This window comes from Protopterus annectens, chromosome 3.part0 (genome assembly GCF_019279795.1).
Source record: "Protopterus annectens isolate FY-2018-M chromosome 3.part0, PAN1.0, whole genome shotgun sequence".
Taxonomy (NCBI): Eukaryota; Metazoa; Chordata; order Ceratodontiformes; family Protopteridae; genus Protopterus; species Protopterus annectens.
This window is the reverse complement of record NC_056731.1, coordinates 1,321,305,444-1,321,326,543: the sequence shown is the minus strand read 5'-3', so window position 1 is coordinate 1,321,326,543 and position 21,100 is coordinate 1,321,305,444. Positions and strand designations below refer to the sequence as shown.

Genomic DNA, 21,100 nt, shown 5'->3' with positions numbered 1-21,100 from the left:
CGGCAAATAGCACACATGAATACATGAACGCATACTCGGAGGCTCTAAATAAAAATCTGCAAAAGCAACAGAGACCTCCAAAGTAGACATCCAAGCAACCTCCACACCCCATCACCAACCATGAAACACATACTTCACATAATCAATGTGCCACGCAATCACAGCCCTTAAGGCAAAATAACATACCCAACACACTAGTAATAGGCGACTCTATAGTCAGGCACACTGATGTCGCACTAACTAGGCTGGACAAGGAGAAGGTTACAGTTAGCCGCCTGTCGGGCACCAGGATCCGCCACATAACACAAGTACTCAGGTCACTCCAGAACAAGTACAAATATGACTCTGTCATTGTCCATGTTGGTGTGAATGACCTGAGACATACCTCCCTGGACTACATGAAAAGAGAGACATGGAAGAACTCATCATGTAGCCCGGGCCGGTATGACCCTGACCCTGAGTAGCATCCTGTCCTACCAAGAATGATGCCACGGTATAAAGAAAAAATGATCAATTTCAACTATTGGCTAAGTTTCTGGTATCATTCAAAGGGGATCCAGTATCACTCCACCTGGGATGACATGCTCGACAAGCCACGTTGCTTCGCAAGAGGTGGCTTGCACCTGTCACCCTTAGGCTTTCGAATACTGGCCAAGGCTCTTGCCACCCCCATAGTGCCTTTTTTAGGCAAGGCTCAAAAGACAAACCCACCACCATAAATAGCACAAGTAACCAAAAACTGAGGGTAATGCTACTCAACGCCAGAAGTCTAAACCTCAAAATGCATGCACTCAAGGCACTCCTCAGTATGGAAAACATCAACATCTTTGCAGTAACAGAAACCTGGTTTAAGGCTCCTGAGAGCACCCCAGCACCACTAGGCTATAACTCATACCATACCTTTCGACCACAGAACCAGGACCGAAACACAAATGGCGGGGGTGTATCCATATTCATCAAGGATACCCACACCTCCAGGTTATAGGCACAGCACAATGCATCAGGGATCATCCATGTGCAACTAACAACGGGCAAAACTGCAATCCAAATTGTAGCTTGCTGCAGATCACCCATCATGACCCAGAACCCCCATTCCACATTTCTGGAGACACTGGGAAATATGAAGGTCCTACCAAACACCCTAATACTGGGTGATTTCAATTACCCAAACATAAACTGGGAGAACTACGCAAGTACTAACTCCCTTGCCCATCGCTTCCTAGAATTTATAAACTTGAATGCCCTGGATCAACTGGTCAACACCCCCACCAGAGGGGACAACATATTGGACCTGGTCATCACCAACATGGGTGACCGGTGTTCCACACCAGAGGTCAACCCCTCGCTGGTTAGATCAGACCATAGACTATTCACTCTGGATATCCACATTCTGCCCCCACCCCCAATCAAGGAAACCACTGTGAAAAACTTTTCAAAAGCCAACTTCACGTTACTTAAGACTGAGGTGTAGAGGTTCACAGCCCCCATGCTAAAGGACAATGCTGTCCAAGCTGCTGAATCCTTTACAAAGGCACTCTATGAGCATCTGCAGGAATGCATGGATCATGCTATCCCAAGTAAAACCAAGACTCACTCCTCCAAGAAAAGGAAACCAGTCTGGTGGACCCCTGCCATAAACAAGCTATACAACAGAAGGAGGAAACTAGTACAGAAAAGAGTAATATTCCAAGAAGGAAAGACATCCCTGATCAGTATCAGCAAGAAACTATGATCCCTCATTAAATCATCCAAGGCTAGTTTCAAAAGAAAAATTGCCAATGACTCCAAAGATAACCACAACGTGTTCTTTAGCTCTGTCAAGAACCTAAATGGAAACTCTCTGATCTGCTCTGAGTTAGTGCAGAATGGCACAAAATACACTGAACCGACTGATATTGCCAACATTCTGGCAGACAGGTTTAGTGCAAACCACCCCCCTCTCACCCACTAAAGGGCCCATAACCATTCCAGAAGAATGTAGGGCCCAGTCAATCACTGACACACAGGTTAAAACAGCCCTATCCAAAGCCAAAAACACAGCTTCAATGGAACCGGAAGGTGTCCCAGGCTGTGTCTTACAAGAGCTCCAAAATGAACTAACCCCTCACCTAAACACATTGTTCAAACTCAGCCTCTCTACAGGCTATGTACCCACAGAGTGGCGCACAGCAACAGTTATCCCATTCCACAAAGGTGGAGCCATAATGGACCCATGGAACTATCACCCTATAAGCTTGACTAGCCTGGTCTGCAAGGCTATGGAGTGCATCATCATGGAACTCATTAACAGAGACATTGGGAACCTCCAAACCTTAGACCCTACACAGTTTGGCTTTGTTAAGGGCAGATCATGCCTCCTAAACCTGGAGAACTTCTTTGAGACAGTTACCAAGGCATTAGACGAGGGGAAAGGAGGTCCACACAGCCTACCTAGACCTCGCAAAGGCTTTTGACACCATTCCCCATTCTAGTATTATAGACAAGCTCACCAGCTTGAACATAAACCCCTACATCACAAGATGGGTTGCCAACTGGCTCATGGATAGAACCCACATGGTGAGTGTTGCAGGCTCTATGTCTGACTCTAAACCGGTTACAAGTGGCATCCCTCAGAGCTCAGTCCTAGGACCCCTCCTGTTCGATATATACTTCTCAGAGGTACAGGCAAGCATAGGAGGACTATGGCTGACCAAGTTTGCAGACGACTGCAAACTAAGGGCCATACTTGATTCTCCAGCTGATACAGACACCCTCCAGACACTGAGATGGATACCTGGTGTCAAAATCATGGCCTCAAGCTAAACGCCAAAAAGTGCATAGTCATCCCTTTTGGAAAAAACAAAGTACCCGCGAACTACCACATAGGTGGTAGTCCCCTAAATATAGAAAATGTAATAAGGGATGTGGGGACCCAAGTAGATAGTAATCTCTCCTTTGATAATCATATTGCCAAGGTGGTTAGAAAATCCTTCTATGTGGCCCACCTAATCACAAAAGGGTTCGCATCTAGAACAAAAGAGGTTATTGTACCTCTCTACTCATCACTCACTAGACCCATCATAGAATACAACGCCCTATTTGGGATGTACCTTACAAGACACCTGCAACAGCTGGAAAGACCACAAAAGTACCTCACCAAGAGGATTACTGGCCTCAAACAGATGCAGCCTGACTCAAGAATCTCCAGCTGTACTCAGTTGCATACCACTTACTCAGAGGTGATCTCTGCCTGTCATACAAGGCCATGGCATGACCAAGCATCTGTCTCAGTGAGGCCCTTTTGTAGGATGTCCACATCATTAGGAGTTTTGATTATGGCTCCTAGTTTGCAGTCATCTGTGAACTTTGTTAGCCAAAGACCTTCTTTGTTAGCCTGTACTTCAGAGAAGTAGATACCAAACAGGAGAGGACCTAGGACTGAACCCTGTGTTACTCCACTTGTCACTGGTCTGAAGTTGGATTTAGAGTCTGCTACTTTCACATATGGATTCTGTCAGTGAGCCAGTTGGCAACCCATCTTGTGACATAGGGATTTATATCTAGTTTAGTGAGTTTATCTATAATTCCAGAGTGTGGGATAGTGTTGAAAGCCTTGGCGAGCTCTGGAGAGGCTGTGTGAACCACCTTTTCCTCATCTATGGCTTTGGTGACCGCTTCAAAGAAGTCTATCAGGTTTAGGAGACATGATCTGCCTTTTACAAACCCGAACTGGGTAGGGTCCAGAGTTTGGAGAGCACCATTGTCGTTGTTTATAAGTTCCATGATGATACATTCCATAGCCTTGCAGACCAGGCTCGTCAGGCTAATGGGGCGGTAGTTCCTGGGGTCCGTGGTGGCTCCCCATTTGTGGAGTGGGAGAACCATTGCTGTGCGATATTCAGTGGGCACAAAGCCAGAAGTGAGGCTATGATTGAACATGGTACTTAGGTGGGGTGCCAGTTCGTTCTGTAGTTCATGTAGAACGCAGCCTGGGATGTTGTCAGGTCTCATGGATGCTGTGCTCTTGGCTTTGGAGAATGTTTTTTTTACCTGTGCAGCCGTGATTACAGGAACTTTGCATTCTTCCAATATAGAGATGGGCCCTTTAGGGGATGAGAGAGGGGTAAAGTTAGCTCTGAACCTATCTGCCAGGGAGTTGGCAATATCAGTTGGTTCTGTATATTTAGTGCCATTGTGCTGTAACTCAGAGCAGATCTGAGTGTTGCCATTGAGATTCTTGACATAGCTATAGAATGCTTTGTGGTTGTCTTTAGAAACAGTGGCAATTTTGTTTTCATTACTAGCTTTGGAGGATTTTATGAGGGATCTCAGCTTCTTACTGAGGCTCACCACGGAGTTCCTCCAGTCATGGGATTTTACTCTTTTTTGCAACTGTTTCTTTCTTCTGTTGTATAGTTTGTTTATGGCAGGGGGCCTCTAGACTGGCTTCCTTTTTTTGGAGGATAGCATCTTGTTCTGTTAGGGATTGCACAATCCATGCACTCGTATAAGCGATTATCAAGTGCAATTGTATAGGATTCAGCAGTCATACCTCTATTGTCCGTCAGCATGGGTGTCCTGACGTTTCTGTCTTAAGAAGCGTGAAGTTGGCTTTGGAAAAAATTTTTACGGTGGTTTCCCTAATGAGGGGTGGGGGTGGGATGTGGATGTCTAGGGTGCTTTGCTAGTGGTCGGATCTGACCAATGAGGAATTGACCTTTGGTGTGGAACACCGGTTGCCCATGTTGGTAATGACCAGGTCAAGATATTGCTGGCCCTGGTGGAGGTGTGGATAAGTTGATCCAAGGCATTGGAATTTATGAATTCCAGAAAACGTTGAGCACAAGAGTTGATACATGAGTAGTTTTCCCAGTTAATGGTGGGGTAGTTGAAATCGCCCATTATCAGGGTATTAGGCTGTACCCTAATATTTTCCAGTGTATCAAGAAATGAGGAGTGGGAATCCTGGGGCATGGTGGGGGATCTGTAGCAAGCTACAGTTTGGATTGTGGTCTTGCCCAGAGTCAGCTGCACTTGGATAATCTCAGGTGGATTATGCTGAGCAACTAGCCTGGAGGTGTAGATATCCTTAATGAATATGGACACGTCTCCGCCTTTAGTGCTTTGGTCCAGGTTAAGTGGCCGAAAGGTGTGGTATGAATTATAGCCTGGTAATGCAGTGGTGCTGTCTGGAGCCATGAACCAGGTCTCTGTCACTGCACAGATGTCGATGTTCTCCATTTTAAGGAGTGCCTCGAGTGAGTGCATTTTGAGGTTTAGACTTCTAGCATTAAGTAGCATTACCCTCAGATTTTGCTTGCTTGTACCTGTTACAGTGGTTAAATTGTCATTTGAATCTTGCCTAAAAAAGGCACTATAGGGGTGGCAAGGGCCTTAGCCAGTATCCGGAATCCCAAGGGAGACAGGTGCAGGCCATCTCTGGCAAAGCATCGTGGTTTGTCGATCATGTCATCCCAGGCAGACAGATACTGCATCCCCTTAGAATGACACCAGAAGCTTAGCCATATGTTGAAGTCAATCATTTTGTCCTTGTACTGTGGTGTCATTCTGGGTGATGGCAGGATGCTACTCAGGGCTAGGGTCATACCTGCCTGGGCTACAAGATCAGACAGCTCCTCCATGTCTCTTTTCATGTAGTCCAGGGAGGTACATCTCAGGTCATTCACACCAACATGGACAATGACAGAGTCATATTTGTACTTGTTGTGGAGTAACCTGAGTGCATGTGTTTTGTGGCGGATCCTGGCACCTGAGTGGCAGCTGATAGTAACTTTCTCCTTGTTTAGCCTGGTGAGTGGAACATCAGTGTGCCTGACTATAGAGTCACCTATGACTAGAGTGTTGGGTACGTTGTTATGCCTTATGGGCTGTGGTTGAGTGGCACACTGAGTTTGTGGGCTGTTTGTCATTTGGGTTGTGTTGGCAGGTGGAGGTTGCTTGCGTTTCTGCTTTGGAGGTCCCTGTTGCTTGGGTAGATTTTTTTGAGAGCCTTCAAGATTGTAGGTGTGTGTTTTGTGTTTCTATGTGTGTGTTTTGGTGGAGTAGGTTTTGTGGGACTATGTAATGAGTGTGGTGTGGTGCAAGTGTTTACATTCTCCTCTTGACTGTCTAGTCCAGTTTTGGGTGAAGAGAGCTTTGCTTCCATTTTGGCTATATAAGTGCATCTCTTACAGGTTGTAGTGTTGGGTGGTAGGAGGAGAGGGTTGTCTGTGTACATGAGGCAATTGCCCCAAAATACCCAGATTCATCAGGTAGACAGAAGAAAACAACAGGAGCTGACCCTTAGACATGCCTGGATAGGTGTTTATTTATTAAGTACTAAAAACTGTTTCCTCTAGACAAGTGAGGAAAGTTGAGTGCTGTAGTAATCTGTAGCTTATTTAGCACTTAGAATGTGTTCTGAACAAGTGCTGAGCTCAAAGGAACATATTTGAGTGCTGAAACTAGAAAAGTGGCTAGTTCTAAGAAACAAAATTAAGCTAGGTTTCCCTCCAACACAGAAAGGCTTGGGGGCTCAGAAGCTTGCAAACAGTCCTGGATACAGCAAATCTGTATCTGGACTAGACGACTTACAGGAAAGGCAGGAAACAAGTTTAGAAAAAATTTTTTTTGTAAACTGGAAAGGGGAAAGGAGGAGCAGAAACTGACTGGGTTGGCCTTCTCAAATGTTCTCCCTGGATTAGGTAGAATGAGGTAATGACACTAACTGCGAGGAGTGTCCCAGATCAAATTTACAGTAGGGGCGGGCAACTGCAAAGCCAATAATTCACTCTCACTGAAACGCTATACTGGCTATGGCTAAGCTATGATGGCCTGGAACATGTGCTCAGACACACAGCCTCTACTAACAAACAACTAGGCCCAAAACACAAGCCTGAATATGGACAATGCTACACTACCAGCACTACTTAGGTAGAAAAAAACTGCAGAAATGTTTAAACAGATAAAGGATCAAGGAGACTCTAGAGAATGCTTTTAACTGCAAACAAGTTATATGATACACTCCCTAGCAGGAAATCAGAACAAACAAACGCAACCAGATGCTTAACAATTATAGAACATTTCTAGTTGATACCTCGCACACAGCGAAACTAGCTAGCAACGTATATGCAGACAATAAAAGTGCTATAAATAACTCAGAAATAAGCAAAAAACAGGATACTTAATGTTATATATCACAGATTAGTTGGCTCAGAGCCCTTCCTCTGACTTCCTCCGATTAGCTCAGTGTGAAATGTCAGAAACACTCACAAGTTAACTTCTTAAGTAACAAAGTTGAAACCTGAAACAACTTTAAAAAAAGCTTGAAAGAACCAATGAGGTGCTTACTCCAAGCCATAGTCCAGGTAACCCCAGTCAGCCATTGACCACAAACAATTCACTCTCACTGAAATGCTATACTGGCTTTGGCTAAGCTATGATGGCCTGGAACATGTGCTCAGACACACAGCCTCTACTAACATACAACTAGGCCCAAAACACAAGCCTGAATATGGACAATACTACATTACCAACACTACTTAGGTAGAAAAAAACTGCAGAAGTTTTTAAACAAATAAAGTATCAAGGAGACTCTAGAAAATGCTTTTAACTGCAGACAAGTTATATGATACACTCCTTAGCAGGAAATCAGAACAAACAAACCCAACCAGATGCTTAACAATTGTAGAAAATTTCTAGTTAATACCTTACGCACAGTGAAACTAGCTAGCAAAGTATATGCAGACAATAAAAGTGCTATAAATAACTCAGAAATAAGCAAAAAACTGGATACTTAATGTTATATATCACAGATTAGTTGGCTCAGAGCCCTTCTTCCAAGTTCCTCCAATTAGCTCAGTGTGAAATGGCAGAAACACTCACAAGTTGACTTCTTAAGTGACAAAGTTGAAACCTGAAACAACTTTAAAAAAAGCTTGAAAGAAACAATGATGTGCTTACTCCAAGCCGTAGTCCAGGCAACCCCAGTCAGCCAATGACCACAAACAGTTCACTCTCACTGAAATGCTATACTTGCTTTGGCTAACCTATGATGGCTTGGAACATGTGCTCAGATACACAGCCTCTACTAACAAACAACTAGGCCCAAAACACAAGCCTGAATATGGACAATGTTACACTACCAACACTACTTAGGTAGAAAACAAAAACTGCAGAAATGTTTAAACATATAAAGGATCAAGGAGACTCTAGAGGATGCTTTTAACTGCAAACAATTATATGTTACACTCCTTAGCAGGAAATCAGAACAAAGAAACCCAACCAGATGCTTAACAATTGTAGAAAATTTCTAGTTAATACCTCACACACAGTGAAACTAGTTAGCAAAGTATATGCAGACAATAAAAGTGCTATAAATAACTCAGAAATAAGCAAAAAAACTGGATACTTAATGTTATATATCACAGATTAGTTGACTCAGACCCCTTCCTCCGACTTCCTCTGATTAGCTCAGTGTGAAATGGCAGAAACACTCACAAGTTAACTTCTTAAGTAACAAAGTTAAAACCTGAAACAACTTTAAATAAAAGCTTGAAAGAACCAATGAGGTGCTTACTCCAAGCCGTAGTCCAGGCAACCCCAGTCAGCCAATGATCACAAACAATTCACTCTCACTGACATGCTATACTGGCTTTGGCTAAGCTATGATGGCCTGGAACATGTGCTCAGACACACAACCTCTACCAACAAACAACTAGACCCAAAACACAAGCCTGAATATGGACAATGCTACACTACCAACACTACTTAGGTAGAAAAAAACCTGCAGAAATGTTTAAACAGGTAAAGGATCCAGGAGACTCTAGAGAATACTTTTAACTGCAAACAAGTTATATGATACACTCCTTAGCAGGAAATCAGAACAAACAAACCCAACCAGATGCTTAACAATTGTAGAAAATTTCTAGTTAATACCTCACACACAGTGAAACTAGTTAGCAAAGTATATTCAGACAATAAATGTGCTATAAATAACTCAGAAATAAGCCAAAAACAGGATACTTAATGTTATATATCACAGATTTGTTGGCTCAGAGCCCTTCCTCCGACTTGTGATATAGAAGACCAACAGCAGTAGGGCTAGCTCCCTGGCTCTAGATAATTATCATTGTTGATGTGACACCCTGACACCATGTGTAAAAATGGGAAAAAAGGGGTTGCAGATAGATGGATTGAGGGTTATGGGAAGCTTATTCCCTCCTAAAAAATTGCAATTTAATTTTTCATCCTTCTGTATTTCAGGCTTTGGTTTTCAGTGTTTTATTTCCTCAATGTTCTGACAGTCAAGTTTCCATAATAGATCCTTACAGGTAAAAATGATCTTAAGTTAAAAAAAAAGTCAGTGCAGATAGCTGGTTTTCTCTGAGACAAGTGGGGATTTGGAATAAAATTCTATTACATGTTATTGTGACTAAGCTTTTAAAGGCAAGTTGAATGACTAGTAGTGTACTACATTTAACATATAGAACACATTAGGCTTATGGAACATGATATTTCCCTTCTCTGTTAGAGATATGTGTCTTTCTCATGCTACAGCTAAGTGACCTATTGTATTGTTAGCAGCTCACTTGTTTTCTATTGTGCCCTCATCCATCTTCACTGACAAAAAAGTAAAATGAGAAGACACCATTCATGCCACACCTGTCTAAGCTGCTGTCTGCTAGGTGCCAGGTGGAGTTTAATACTTCCAATCCTTAAATCAAAAATGACTTTTCTGTGGAAGAGGCTTGTGATATTGGAGTTCTGCTGAGCAAATTATTTTTTTTGCAGACAAGCCTGGTATTTTTGGGGTTGTGGATTGGCATAATGGTTACTGTGTTTACTTCACAGACAACAGGTGTAGGGTTTGAGTCTTACCTTTGGGTTGGGAAATGTGGCTATGATTAAAATGGCTCAAAAGGGTAGATAGCCTAGCACTAAACCAAGAATCTAATGACTTCTTCTTCCCCTTTTTTTTTCAGAATAACCTTACGTTCACAGGTGCCATAAATGGAGATGTATATGTCTGGAAGGATCATTTTTTGACAAGAATAGTAGCAAAGGCTCACACTGGTCCTGTTTTCACAATGTACACGACACTTCGAGATGGTCTAATTGTTACTGGTGGAAAGGAACGACCGTAGGTGTTCTTTTGTTATCTTAAGTAAAACTAAGTAAAAGCTAGTACTTGCTGATGTTTTTACCATGCTATTATGTTTATATTAAGGCTGCATGCTGTAAATGAGAATAAAACCCACTTGACTTTCCTGCTGATGCAGTGTTTCTGATCATATAAAAACTAAATGAAAAATTACTTTGTAATGAGCGTATTGTATTTTTGAGCAGTGTGAAAGGGCTACATATTTTTCTAGAAAGTGTGAGTAATCAGGTTGGAAGTTTCCACTATGACTCAGGTTACAGCTCAGTGATGAACTCACTGATTTTAAATGGGCAGGAACACAATGAGATGAAAAAAGTAAATGTGCTATATTTTTACTATGTCTTACTGAAACCTGGCTAAAACCATCAATGGCAGATAATGAGGTTTTTCCCCCAGGTTATAACATACTTAGGTTCGACCGTACCACTAGGAAGGGAGGAGGGGTAGCTGTACTATACAAAACTACTCTAGATGTGACCTCTGATTCCACACAACTGCCCTGTGTTGATAATGCTGAAATTCTCATTACCAAGCTTCAAATTAATAAAAACAAAAGCATAAACATAGCCTGTGTCTACATCCCCCCAGGTAATAACACAAACACCCTAGTAGATATCCTCTCTTGGCTGTCTAGTAACTACCCTCAAGAAACCATTGTTCTAGGAGACTTCAACATCGATTGGAATGTTTGTTCCTCAGAATCTCCTACCATCCATGTAAATCTATACGGATTTACTCAGATCATAACCTCCCCTACTAGGATCAGTAAACCTAACAACAAAGATAGTATCCTAGACTGGATACTCATTAACAGCCATCCCGATATGTATAGGGCCGGTACCCAACCTGAAGACATAAGTGACCATTTTCTTACCTATATAATCAGGCATAAGACTGACATCCCCCACCAACCTACTTACAAAACAATTAGAAACAACAAAAACTTTAACCCCACTAATTTCCAAAATGAACTCAAAGCATATAATTGGGTAGTCCTAAAACATCTGCCACTTGAAGAAGCTGTATTATATTTCAACACCAAATTCCTAGCCATCCTTGATACCACTGCACCTGCACGTTCTATAAGAACTAAAGCAAAAGTTGCTCCATGGCTTTCAAAAGAAATCAGACAAATGATCTTACTTAGAAACTAAGCTTGGGCCACTTGGAGTACCACAAAATCCCCCTTCGATCAACTTAGATATAGACAACTAAGGAACAACACAAAAAATCTACCACCAACAGAAGCATCAAAACAATCCACAAATGTTTTGGGCAGGCATAAATAAACGTATTCACCCAGAGCAATCCACAACTCAATTCCCCTCGGCTGCCATCCAAAAACCTTCAGAAGATGTTGCCAAAACCTTTAATAGTTTCTTCACAGAAACTATCCAGACAGTAGCTAACCAGATATGTCCCAGTTGCCCAAGTCCAAACGCTGCTGCACCTAGTTCTCAACTCCCCTTTAACTGTCAACCAGTTTCCACATCACTTATCCGTGCCCTAATCAAGAAACTAAAACCAACCACCCTTGCAGCGGATCTCATTCCAGCTGAGTATCTACAAAAATCTGCGGATGCCATAGCATACCCGATCATTATCCTGATCAATAGAGCTATATCAGAAGCCACTATCCCCTCCATCTGGAATACATCCCATGTTTTTCCACTCCACAAAGGGGGCAGTTCCACTGAACTGTCAAATTACAGACCTATAGCTATTTTGTCACCCTTGGCTAAAATTATGGAGAAGTGCATCCATAAACAACTCCTGAGCCATCTCATTCAGAACAATCTTCTGGCTAACTCGCAACATGGTTTCAGACCATTCCACAGTACAACCACAGCCCTCCTCTCCTTCTCCAATGTTATTTATCAAAACTGAAACAACAATAAGCTTTCTTCTGCCCTCTTTCTTGATCTCTCCAAAGCCTTCGACATGGTCAACCACCAACTACTCATACACATTTAAAACTATTCCCCTAGATTTCCAGGCTATTCAATGGTCCAAATCTTATCTGAGTGGTAGACAACAGGCTGTACTATGGCAGAACAAACTATCTTCCCTTCTATCACCCTTGGGGTCCCTCAGGGCTCTATATTAGGACCCCTATTATTTTCTGTCTTTATTAATGACATGTACACAGTCATCCCAACAGCCATCTGCATTCAATATGCAGATGACTCCACTTTGATTTGCTCTGGCACCTCCCCTTTAAGTCTGCAGACTCTATTCCATAATGTTTTTAATACTGTCGAAAATTGGCTCTGTAATCAATGTCTCCTATTAAATCCCAACAAAACAAAGCTGCTGCTTTTCTCCCCCACTCGTAAAGCCTCTGCTCCAACCTTTAATATAAAATCTTACAATGGCAGTGTCATTGTCCCAGATCCATGTACCAAACTCTTAGGTGTAACAGTTGATAATAACCTCAAGTTTGATACGCATATTAATCAAACTATTAAAAAAGTTAATAAAAAAACTTGGCTCACTATACAAGATCAAACCTTTCCTCACTCCACTAGCTAGGACGGTAATTGCCCGTACACATCTACTTTCTACCCTCCTTTATGCATCCTCTCTCTTCACAAACTTGAGTAAGTCTGACCTTAATAAACTCTCTAGCTGCTTTAATCATATTGATAGATTTGCCACTGGAGCAGTATACAGAACACACCACTGCCTGTACCTAATGACTTTAGGGTGGCTAGAATTGCCTATGCAACTTCAGTACAATTAGCTAATAGTAGCACATAAAATTATCTACCAACCTGAAAACACTCCCGTACTTACAAAAATTATCACCCCTTAGAGCAACCTCAAGACACTTTGCTCATCCAACAAATTACTAGTCCAAACCCTCAAAAGCAACCACTCAGCTGGAAACTCTCTATATGCCAGCTCTGTTGGCAAAATATGGAACTCACTTCCTGCTGAGCTTACTTTAGAACTTGTTCCAATCCAATTCAAAAAAAGTCTAAAACAGTACTTTAAAAGGCAATGGGTATGTCCTTGCTCTAATCCTGACTAACTCTAGCAATATAAACGTGCTAAAGAGGTCTTTTGGCCACCCCTGTATTGCTTCCTAATTGATATACTATAACAAATCAAAGTTATATATGACAGAAATAATTACTTTTATCCTATGTATTTTATCTGTTAACAGTGCTTTAACTTGTTTAATGTAACAGTTTTTTTCTGTATGTATGTATGTATGGAGCTTTTCTCCCCGGGCCTCTGCAGAAAATGGACAAGTATCCAGTCGGTCAATCCTGGTCAACAAATGTAAAATAAATAAAATAAATAAAAATAAATAAATAAATGTAAGTTTTACTGCTCCTGCACTCTCCAAAGTATATATATATATATATATATATATATATATATATATATATATATATATTAACTCCATGGCATTACAAACATGAAGATAAGAGATATCTCTCAAAATGTAATTATCACTGCCATCCCAGATACTGAGAAACTACATTAGAAGTGATTTTTAAAGGACAACAGTAATCAGGAAGTTCATTTAACTCAGTTGAGACTTGGCTCAAAAAACAGCTTATCCTCAACCCTAAAAAAATATAATTGCTACTGTTTCTTTCAAAATCTGTTAACCACATCTAATTTTCCTTTTGCATAACATCATTAAACAATACTCCAATAGAAGTTGATTCTAGCACAAAACTACTTTGCATCACCATTGATGATTAACTAAAATTTGATCTACACATTAACAATTGCATCAGAAACACCCATCAGAAGCTAGGACTCCTGTATAGGAATAAATTCCTTGCTGCTGAAGTCAGGCTTACCCTAACTCATGCCTACCGTCTACTTTGTCTAACATACTCTTCCCAAATACTCACAAATCCTCTCTTCTTACCAAACTAGAATTGACCTATCACAAGATAGCCAGATTCGCAGCTCAACAAACTAATAAATCTCACCACTGTCTCTTTAAAACATACCTGAACTGGCTTGAACTACCTCACCAACTACTCCAATCCCAGCTCCAAATTATACACACCATTCGTTATCAACCATCTGTCTGCCCAGCTGTATCATCTCTCATTTCCTATTACTCACCTGCCAGACATCTCCAACATGCAACCCAGGACCTAGTAAAGGTAAACAAACCAAAATCTAAGACAGGCTGCATGGAACAAACTTCCACTAGAAATAAGGAACCTTATACACCCCAAATAATTGAAGCTGGCCACCAAAAAACTACTTTAAGAAACACTGGACTTGCCACTGTTCACACCCTCCCTAACCACAATCAACCTGCTTAGCACTGATAAACCAATACATAGCATGAACAACTTATTTCCTCTTCTCTCTAGTAAACTCCTAAAACTAAGGTATTTTGCTGCCCTTAGAACTGCAGAGTAACAAACCACTACTTCTTACTTCTCATGCTTTTATTGCTACTCAATCCTGTATGACTTTAGTGTAAGTTAATAATTATTGTATTGATGATTGTAGCCTCCTAAATATTTCTTGGTTATTCTAATGTTGAATGTCTCTGTTGCTATTGTTATGCTTTTTAAGTACATTTTGGAGCTTTTCTCCCCGGGCATCCACTGAAAAAGGGCTTCTGCCCAGTCGGACACTCCTGGTCAACAAATGTGAAATAAAATAAATAAATATTTGTTTTTATTATCCATTGGCAAGATCAGTGATAATGTAACATAGTAATATGCAACAATAATAGCAACAAGTTATTCTGCCTAAAGGAATGTTAAAAGAATCAGGCTGTATGTGCTTTCAGTGTCTAGCTTTTTTGTTGACATTTGTTGAAGTAACACACACTCTGTCTTAATTTTAAAGCAAAATATAACCAGATGGTTACAGTATTAAACTTGCAGAGAAGCTTTAGAAATAAAATGTTGTTCTTATCTAATTTGTGTTCATCATTTAAGGCCAGACCAGACAGAACATTGAGTGGTTAGGAAACATACCCAGTACCCTGAAATGTGAATTAAGATGTAGTATCTAGTCAGATGACATTTTAGAGTACTGCAAAATCTCAAGTTAACTTTCACAAAAGCAAACTAAATCAAACAACAGATAATATGTTAATACAATTTGCCAGTGAATTAAAGCTTGGTTAAATAAGTAGATATGCTCTTTTTTTTCTGAAGGCAGAAACCGTGAAACAGTCTGTTAGCCAGCAGGGCAGAGAATTGAACAAGATATGTCACATCAAAGAAAACTGTCATGACAGCAAATATCAAGTGAACTAAGGGACTCAGTAGCAGCTCCTTTTGGGTTGATTGGATGTTTCTCTTTGAACACTATGTTTAATCAAATCCTTTACATGTTTGTGTCAGAGGTTATTGTAGGGGATTTCACATATAAAGTAGTAGCTTTGTAAGTGATGTAAACCTATCATTAAGCCAATACAGAGATTATAGAATAGATTGAGTCTGTATAGGTCTCTTTTCAAGTAGCTACAGATTTGCAGTGTTGCAGCAATGCATCCTGTGGGACAGCAGTGCATGAAATCCACCTCAAGACCACATTTACAAATAAGATGCTTAATCCTATAACTGTTTTGATGGCTTCAGGATGAAAATAATAAATTCTACCTATTCACTGGATGTCAGCTTTTCATCAAAATTAAATTTAGGATTCCTCATTTTCAGCACAAAATGCAGTTCAGTTCTCAGCATGACAGAAGGCTGGATATGAGAAGTCAACAAACCATTTATAATTGTCTGCATAGATTGAACGTCAGTCGTAGCAAATTTACTTCAGCAGTTTATATGCAGTCCAGTCATAGATGTCAGAAGAATATGACTCCAAAGCAATCTAGTAGGAGCTAGAGATGAGTGTTTTCAGCAAAGTTGTGATAATTCATCTTGTATCTTCTTATAATACCCACAGAGGAAGTATACAATATAAAGATCATGGTAAGAAGTCCTCAAGAAACTTCACTTCTACCTAACTTAAAGAAAGCTATATACCATGTATCTCATTACAATATCAAAATGTTCTAAAGCTATCAATATTGAGAACAAATGTAATAAATGTAGACAGATCATTCCATTTGTGCATTGTTCTTGTAATTTTAGCAATTGTAACACATACACTGCAATCCCTTTCTCCTTCATTAACCCTATCATGTATCTTCATTAGCCATATCTTTTAGATGGAAAAATATGCTAGGATCAAGTTGTCACTGTTTCCTAACATAATCTAATCTGGCCTGAATTTGACAGCATAAGAAGTGTCAGATGGGTCCACTGTCCATCTTACAAAGGATTCTTGGACCCGTTCTAATTTGTCAGACAGTCGTTTGGTGCGTGCATACAACACCAAGTTCCCATATGTCAAACAATGTCATACTAATGCCATAAACAGTGGAACAATGTTTGCATGGATTCTACTGGCCACATATCTAAGGAGGTTCTCTAATTTACAGTTTGCTTTTGCCACAGTGAGATCTGTACATTTCCAAAACTAAATACTAGTGTCAAATAGTATTTCTGAATCATTGTAATTCTGTGCCTCATTTGTCCTACTACAGTTTCAATAATTGGGCATTTCTGCATTTTCCCTTCTGAGTTTCATAATCACTTTTTTTTCAAATTCAGATCAGATTTGCTTGCCTTTATATAGGCTTAATGCTGACCAAAAATGTTTGCATATTGAGACAATCTTCTTCCTTAAGTAAACATCTTAGGTTTGATGTCACCTATATACTTGATTCATCAGATTTGCTCAGAGATCTGTAGGTTCTTTAAACAAAATGCAGACACTTCCAGCTCTAATATCTATACCCTTCGGACACCCCTTTGGTTACAGAATCAATTGACTTCCTTGTTCTTTGTGTTTACTCACATCATTCTCCAATTTAACTAATCTCAAATCTAGTTAACTGCAGTGGGAATTAGCCCTCCCCCCTGATAGTGTATCTTTCATATCAGCATAGTTGGTCTAATGTGCTGAAATCCTACTAAAATCTAAAAAAACATCATTCAACTACATACCAGTATCTGCTACAGTCAACTCATTTTTCCAGAAGCAAATATCATTAGTACTAGTGAAGACTTATCTTCTTTAAGCACATTGTCTCCAGTCCAGGCTGTCACTCTTCTGTTAAGCATCCCATAATCTGTTAGTTATAAGCCTTTCCATTACCTTACCTACATTTTATGTCATTAATTCCCTCTTTCACTTCATAAATAGGATTAATGTTACTGTTTATTTCCAATTACTGGACATTGTTCCTTCTTTTGGACATTTATAGTGTAGGCTGTACAGAGCTATAGTTATGTATTTTGCACATTGCTTAAACAGTTAGGTTAAAATTCTGCTCTGGGCCTGCAGCCTATGAGATCTGTAGAGTTTTTAAGAGTTCTCTAATCTCCTTTTTGCTTAACTACAAAATCCTACCATAATATATTCTGCAATCAGTTTTCGTCACTGGTTAATATGATCATAGGCTAGTATTGCACAGGTGGTCAGATTGACCATATAAATTATTGCTATGCACCCTATGGAATATAACTGGAAGATTTACCTCCCTTCCTGATAAGGGCTGTACTGTTAATCCCAGGAGTAAATTTATCAGAAGCCATCAAATCTTCAAGATTCACTTGAAGGAGACCAAAGTGTTATATAATTTAATATGCAAGGGAAGTTTGTTCCAAAAGTAGGAAATCTTTTGTGTAATGCACCTTTCCCTGCAAGACGTCATGTTTTTTTACAATGTAAGTTAAGTTTCATAGTTTCCTGTGATTCTGAGGTGGAGAAAACTTAATGATGCAGATATTTGCTTAGCTATGAACACAAAACGGAGATCTGCACAACACAGAAAGGGTACAATTGTTTCCATCTGTCTGGGGAGTTAAGTGAGCTGGGCAATTTGATTCTGAAGGTAAAGAATGCTGAAGTCTTTCAAGATGGGATATGTGTTTGGATAAACACAAAATGATATGTTATAGTCAATGATTGACCTATTAAGGGATGAATACAAGGGGATTATTTGATCTCTGAATTTAGAAAGATCTACCTTTGGTAATTAACTCGGAAATGTAAAAAACAGGGTTCCTTGTTTTAACTGATAATTGATGATCAAATGAATATTTGTTATTGATGAATCTACCTAGATCTTTAATGGTTAGAACATGAAGTGTTAACTTTATTCAACCCCGTTAGGAAGATATAAGGGTTTGTAGGAGACTCAGGCATGGCACTCAGTTTATCATCCAAAAATATGGGAACCACAAACCTTTTATGTCTGCTTTCACATCAAATAATTAAATTTTAAAGAGAAAAGGACTTACTAAAAAAGACCAAGAGCACCCTACTAGTGACTAGTTTATTAGATGAGTATGTGCCACTAATTCTATTTCTTTGACCAAAGAGCCAGTTTGTAATCCATTGAGTGACATGGGGTAAATACTTCAGCTGGCAAGCTTCAGTGATGATGATATGGGGAATTGTATCAAACAGAAGAAGAACAACTAGCAGTCAAGTAAACCAGTTTATTAAAAACAACTCTAGCGCCTCGGCTTATACCAAGCCTTCAAGGAGTAAATTTCAAATGAATACGTTTTCATTTTATACCCACATATATTCAATCAAATAATTAATTAAGCAATTAAACAATAAAATGGCTAAAAAACACATCTATCTAAAGATTAGAACAAACATATTTTGAAGATGCTGATTTAAATAAGAATATGTTATTATATAAAGAGACTGTTTTTATTTTAAAATATGATACATTGATTCCAAAAGGTTTAAATGTAGATTACTGCTGGAAATGTATGGTTTAGATAGATGTGTTTTTAGACATTTTATTGTTCAATTGCTTAATTAATTATTTGATTGAATATATGTGGCTATAAAATGAGAACTGTATTCATTTGAAATGTACTCCTTGAAGGCTTGGTATAAGCCGAGGCGCTAGAGTGGTTTTTAATAAACTGGTTTACTTGACTGATAGTTGTTCTTCTGGATTTTGGAGTTTGTCGTGAGAGAATTGTATCAAACACTTTAACAATGTCAAGATAAGTGCCATTGACTGAATGACTTTCATCAATAGCATCAGTCATCCAACACCAAAAAAAACTACATACTGTATAGCAGTAAAGATGCGGTCATATCAGCAGAAAGAACTGCTCCTGACAAAATTGTGACAGTAGGGTAAGGTATTATCAATTGGAGACACCCAGGTGTTGATGAAACATAATATTCACTGTACACCAGGCAGAAGAGAATTTATCACTGTAATCAGAGAGTGTCAAAAGATATGTGTGAGATTCAAGTTGCTATATCTAGCTGTCTTCAGAATATATTTTTTCAGAAGGAGCAAAGACATTCTTGGATGTGCAACAGGTGAAGGAAGAAATAAAAAAGTTTATCCAACAAAACGTAAGCTAGCAAGTTGTGAGGAATTCTGTTTCTCATTCCTCTAACAATGGTACAGCCTATAGACAGAGCATGCCAGTAAAAACCTTTTCAGTGTTCCAAGGAAAAATGGTTGTCAGACAAAAATAGCACAGTTGCTGAGAAGAAAAACAAGGAGCATCTTGGACTTGAAACAGAGACTGGTGTTGAGTGACCGAGATGGTGAAGAAGAGGATCAGCAAGGCTCTGAAAGCAGAAAATAAATGTGTGGATTGTACAGGGATGTTTTCATAAGATGTAGTTTCTGCGTGAGAAATGTACTTCTGCATGAAGTGGAGGGAAGAAGAAAAAAAAAAGACTGGAAGTTTGTGGATTATTTTAAACTGGTTGTGAACTCTAAACAATAATTTCCCATTTTGTCATTGATGTTTAGAAGGATAATGAAGGAAATGAAGAAAAAACTGAGAGTACAAAAGTTCCCTGTTTTCTTCATAATATCTGTATAAATTTTAAGTAAAAAGTCCTTTTTCTTCTTAGTAATGCATGTATAAATAACCAGTTCCTTGAATTCAGCTGCATGTTACGTTGTAATTTAGTTATGTGCAGTATGTATCGGAATGCTAAATGTGAAGTGGGATGTATTAATGTCACTGATGTTAAAGTATGAACATAGCTTTTTATACGCCAGCAGAGCACTGTAAGTGGCAGACATACTGTTTGCAAGTGTATGCAATAAATTAGGCAGATACTGAGCTGTAAATCATGAAGTATTTGTATGAAGAAACACTACAATTACTTAAAGAAGAAGTGACAAATATTTCAGTGAAAAGAAATGAAGTATGTTATGTTGAAGAGAATACAAGGAGATGCATTCCTAGTAGTAACAACTTCCTCTGTATGAATTGTAACAATGCAAAATCTATTTATTTATTGATAGCCAGATCATCTTTTCTTAGGGCTATAAATCAATTAATTTAGAGCATGAAAGTTGTTTTTCACATCTGGGAAGGAAGTTTTGATGGGACAAGAAAAAACAGAGTGGGTGCAGAATGGAACACAGGCTCTAACATGCATTGCCAGCATGATTAAACCTAACTTTAGAATTTGTCTGTAATTGGAGATGGTATCTTTTTTTGGAAAATGTTTGTAATTGTATGTGTTTGTTGTGAGTTAAAACAGGTTGTGGGTTAAAAATAAAAATATATGTATATGTTTTTTGTTTGTTTTTTAATGTTTTTATTTAAAATATGGGAAAATGTGATCTGATATTGTTAATCCTCGTTCATTCCTTACGTGTGGGGTAGTCGGTTCTGACCTCGGAACCGAGCCGGCCATCTTCCAAGCTCGTGTCAGCTACAAACTCTCGAGCTAAACTCTTACCCATAATTCCCCTGTCCCTGTTACCTCAGATTTCGTTTGCCACATCGCCATTCGGTCGAGTCAAGCTACTTCTCTTGAGCTAAGTACAATATTTTCCTTCATACTAAGTTCTAAGACAGCTTTTTCACAAAAAAGTTATTAGATAGTTATCTCTTACCTTATTTAGCGACTACCCTTTTTTGAATCTTTTTCAGTTCCTTTCCTCTC

The 21,100-nt window shown here is 39.4% G+C and overlaps 1 protein-coding gene across 1 annotated transcript in view; it reads left to right on the top strand.

The window, feature by feature from the left end:
• The window catches only part of LOC122797061 (echinoderm microtubule-associated protein-like 6), a 3,800,753-nt gene that overhangs the window by 3,136,069 nt on the left and 643,584 nt on the right, over nt 1-21,100 (top strand). Inside the window, exon 34 of the mRNA XM_044065838.1 lies at nt 9,963-10,120. Coding sequence (XP_043921773.1) covers nt 9,963-10,120 — 158 coding nt within the window. The remainder of the gene's footprint in view (nt 1-9,962; nt 10,121-21,100) is intronic.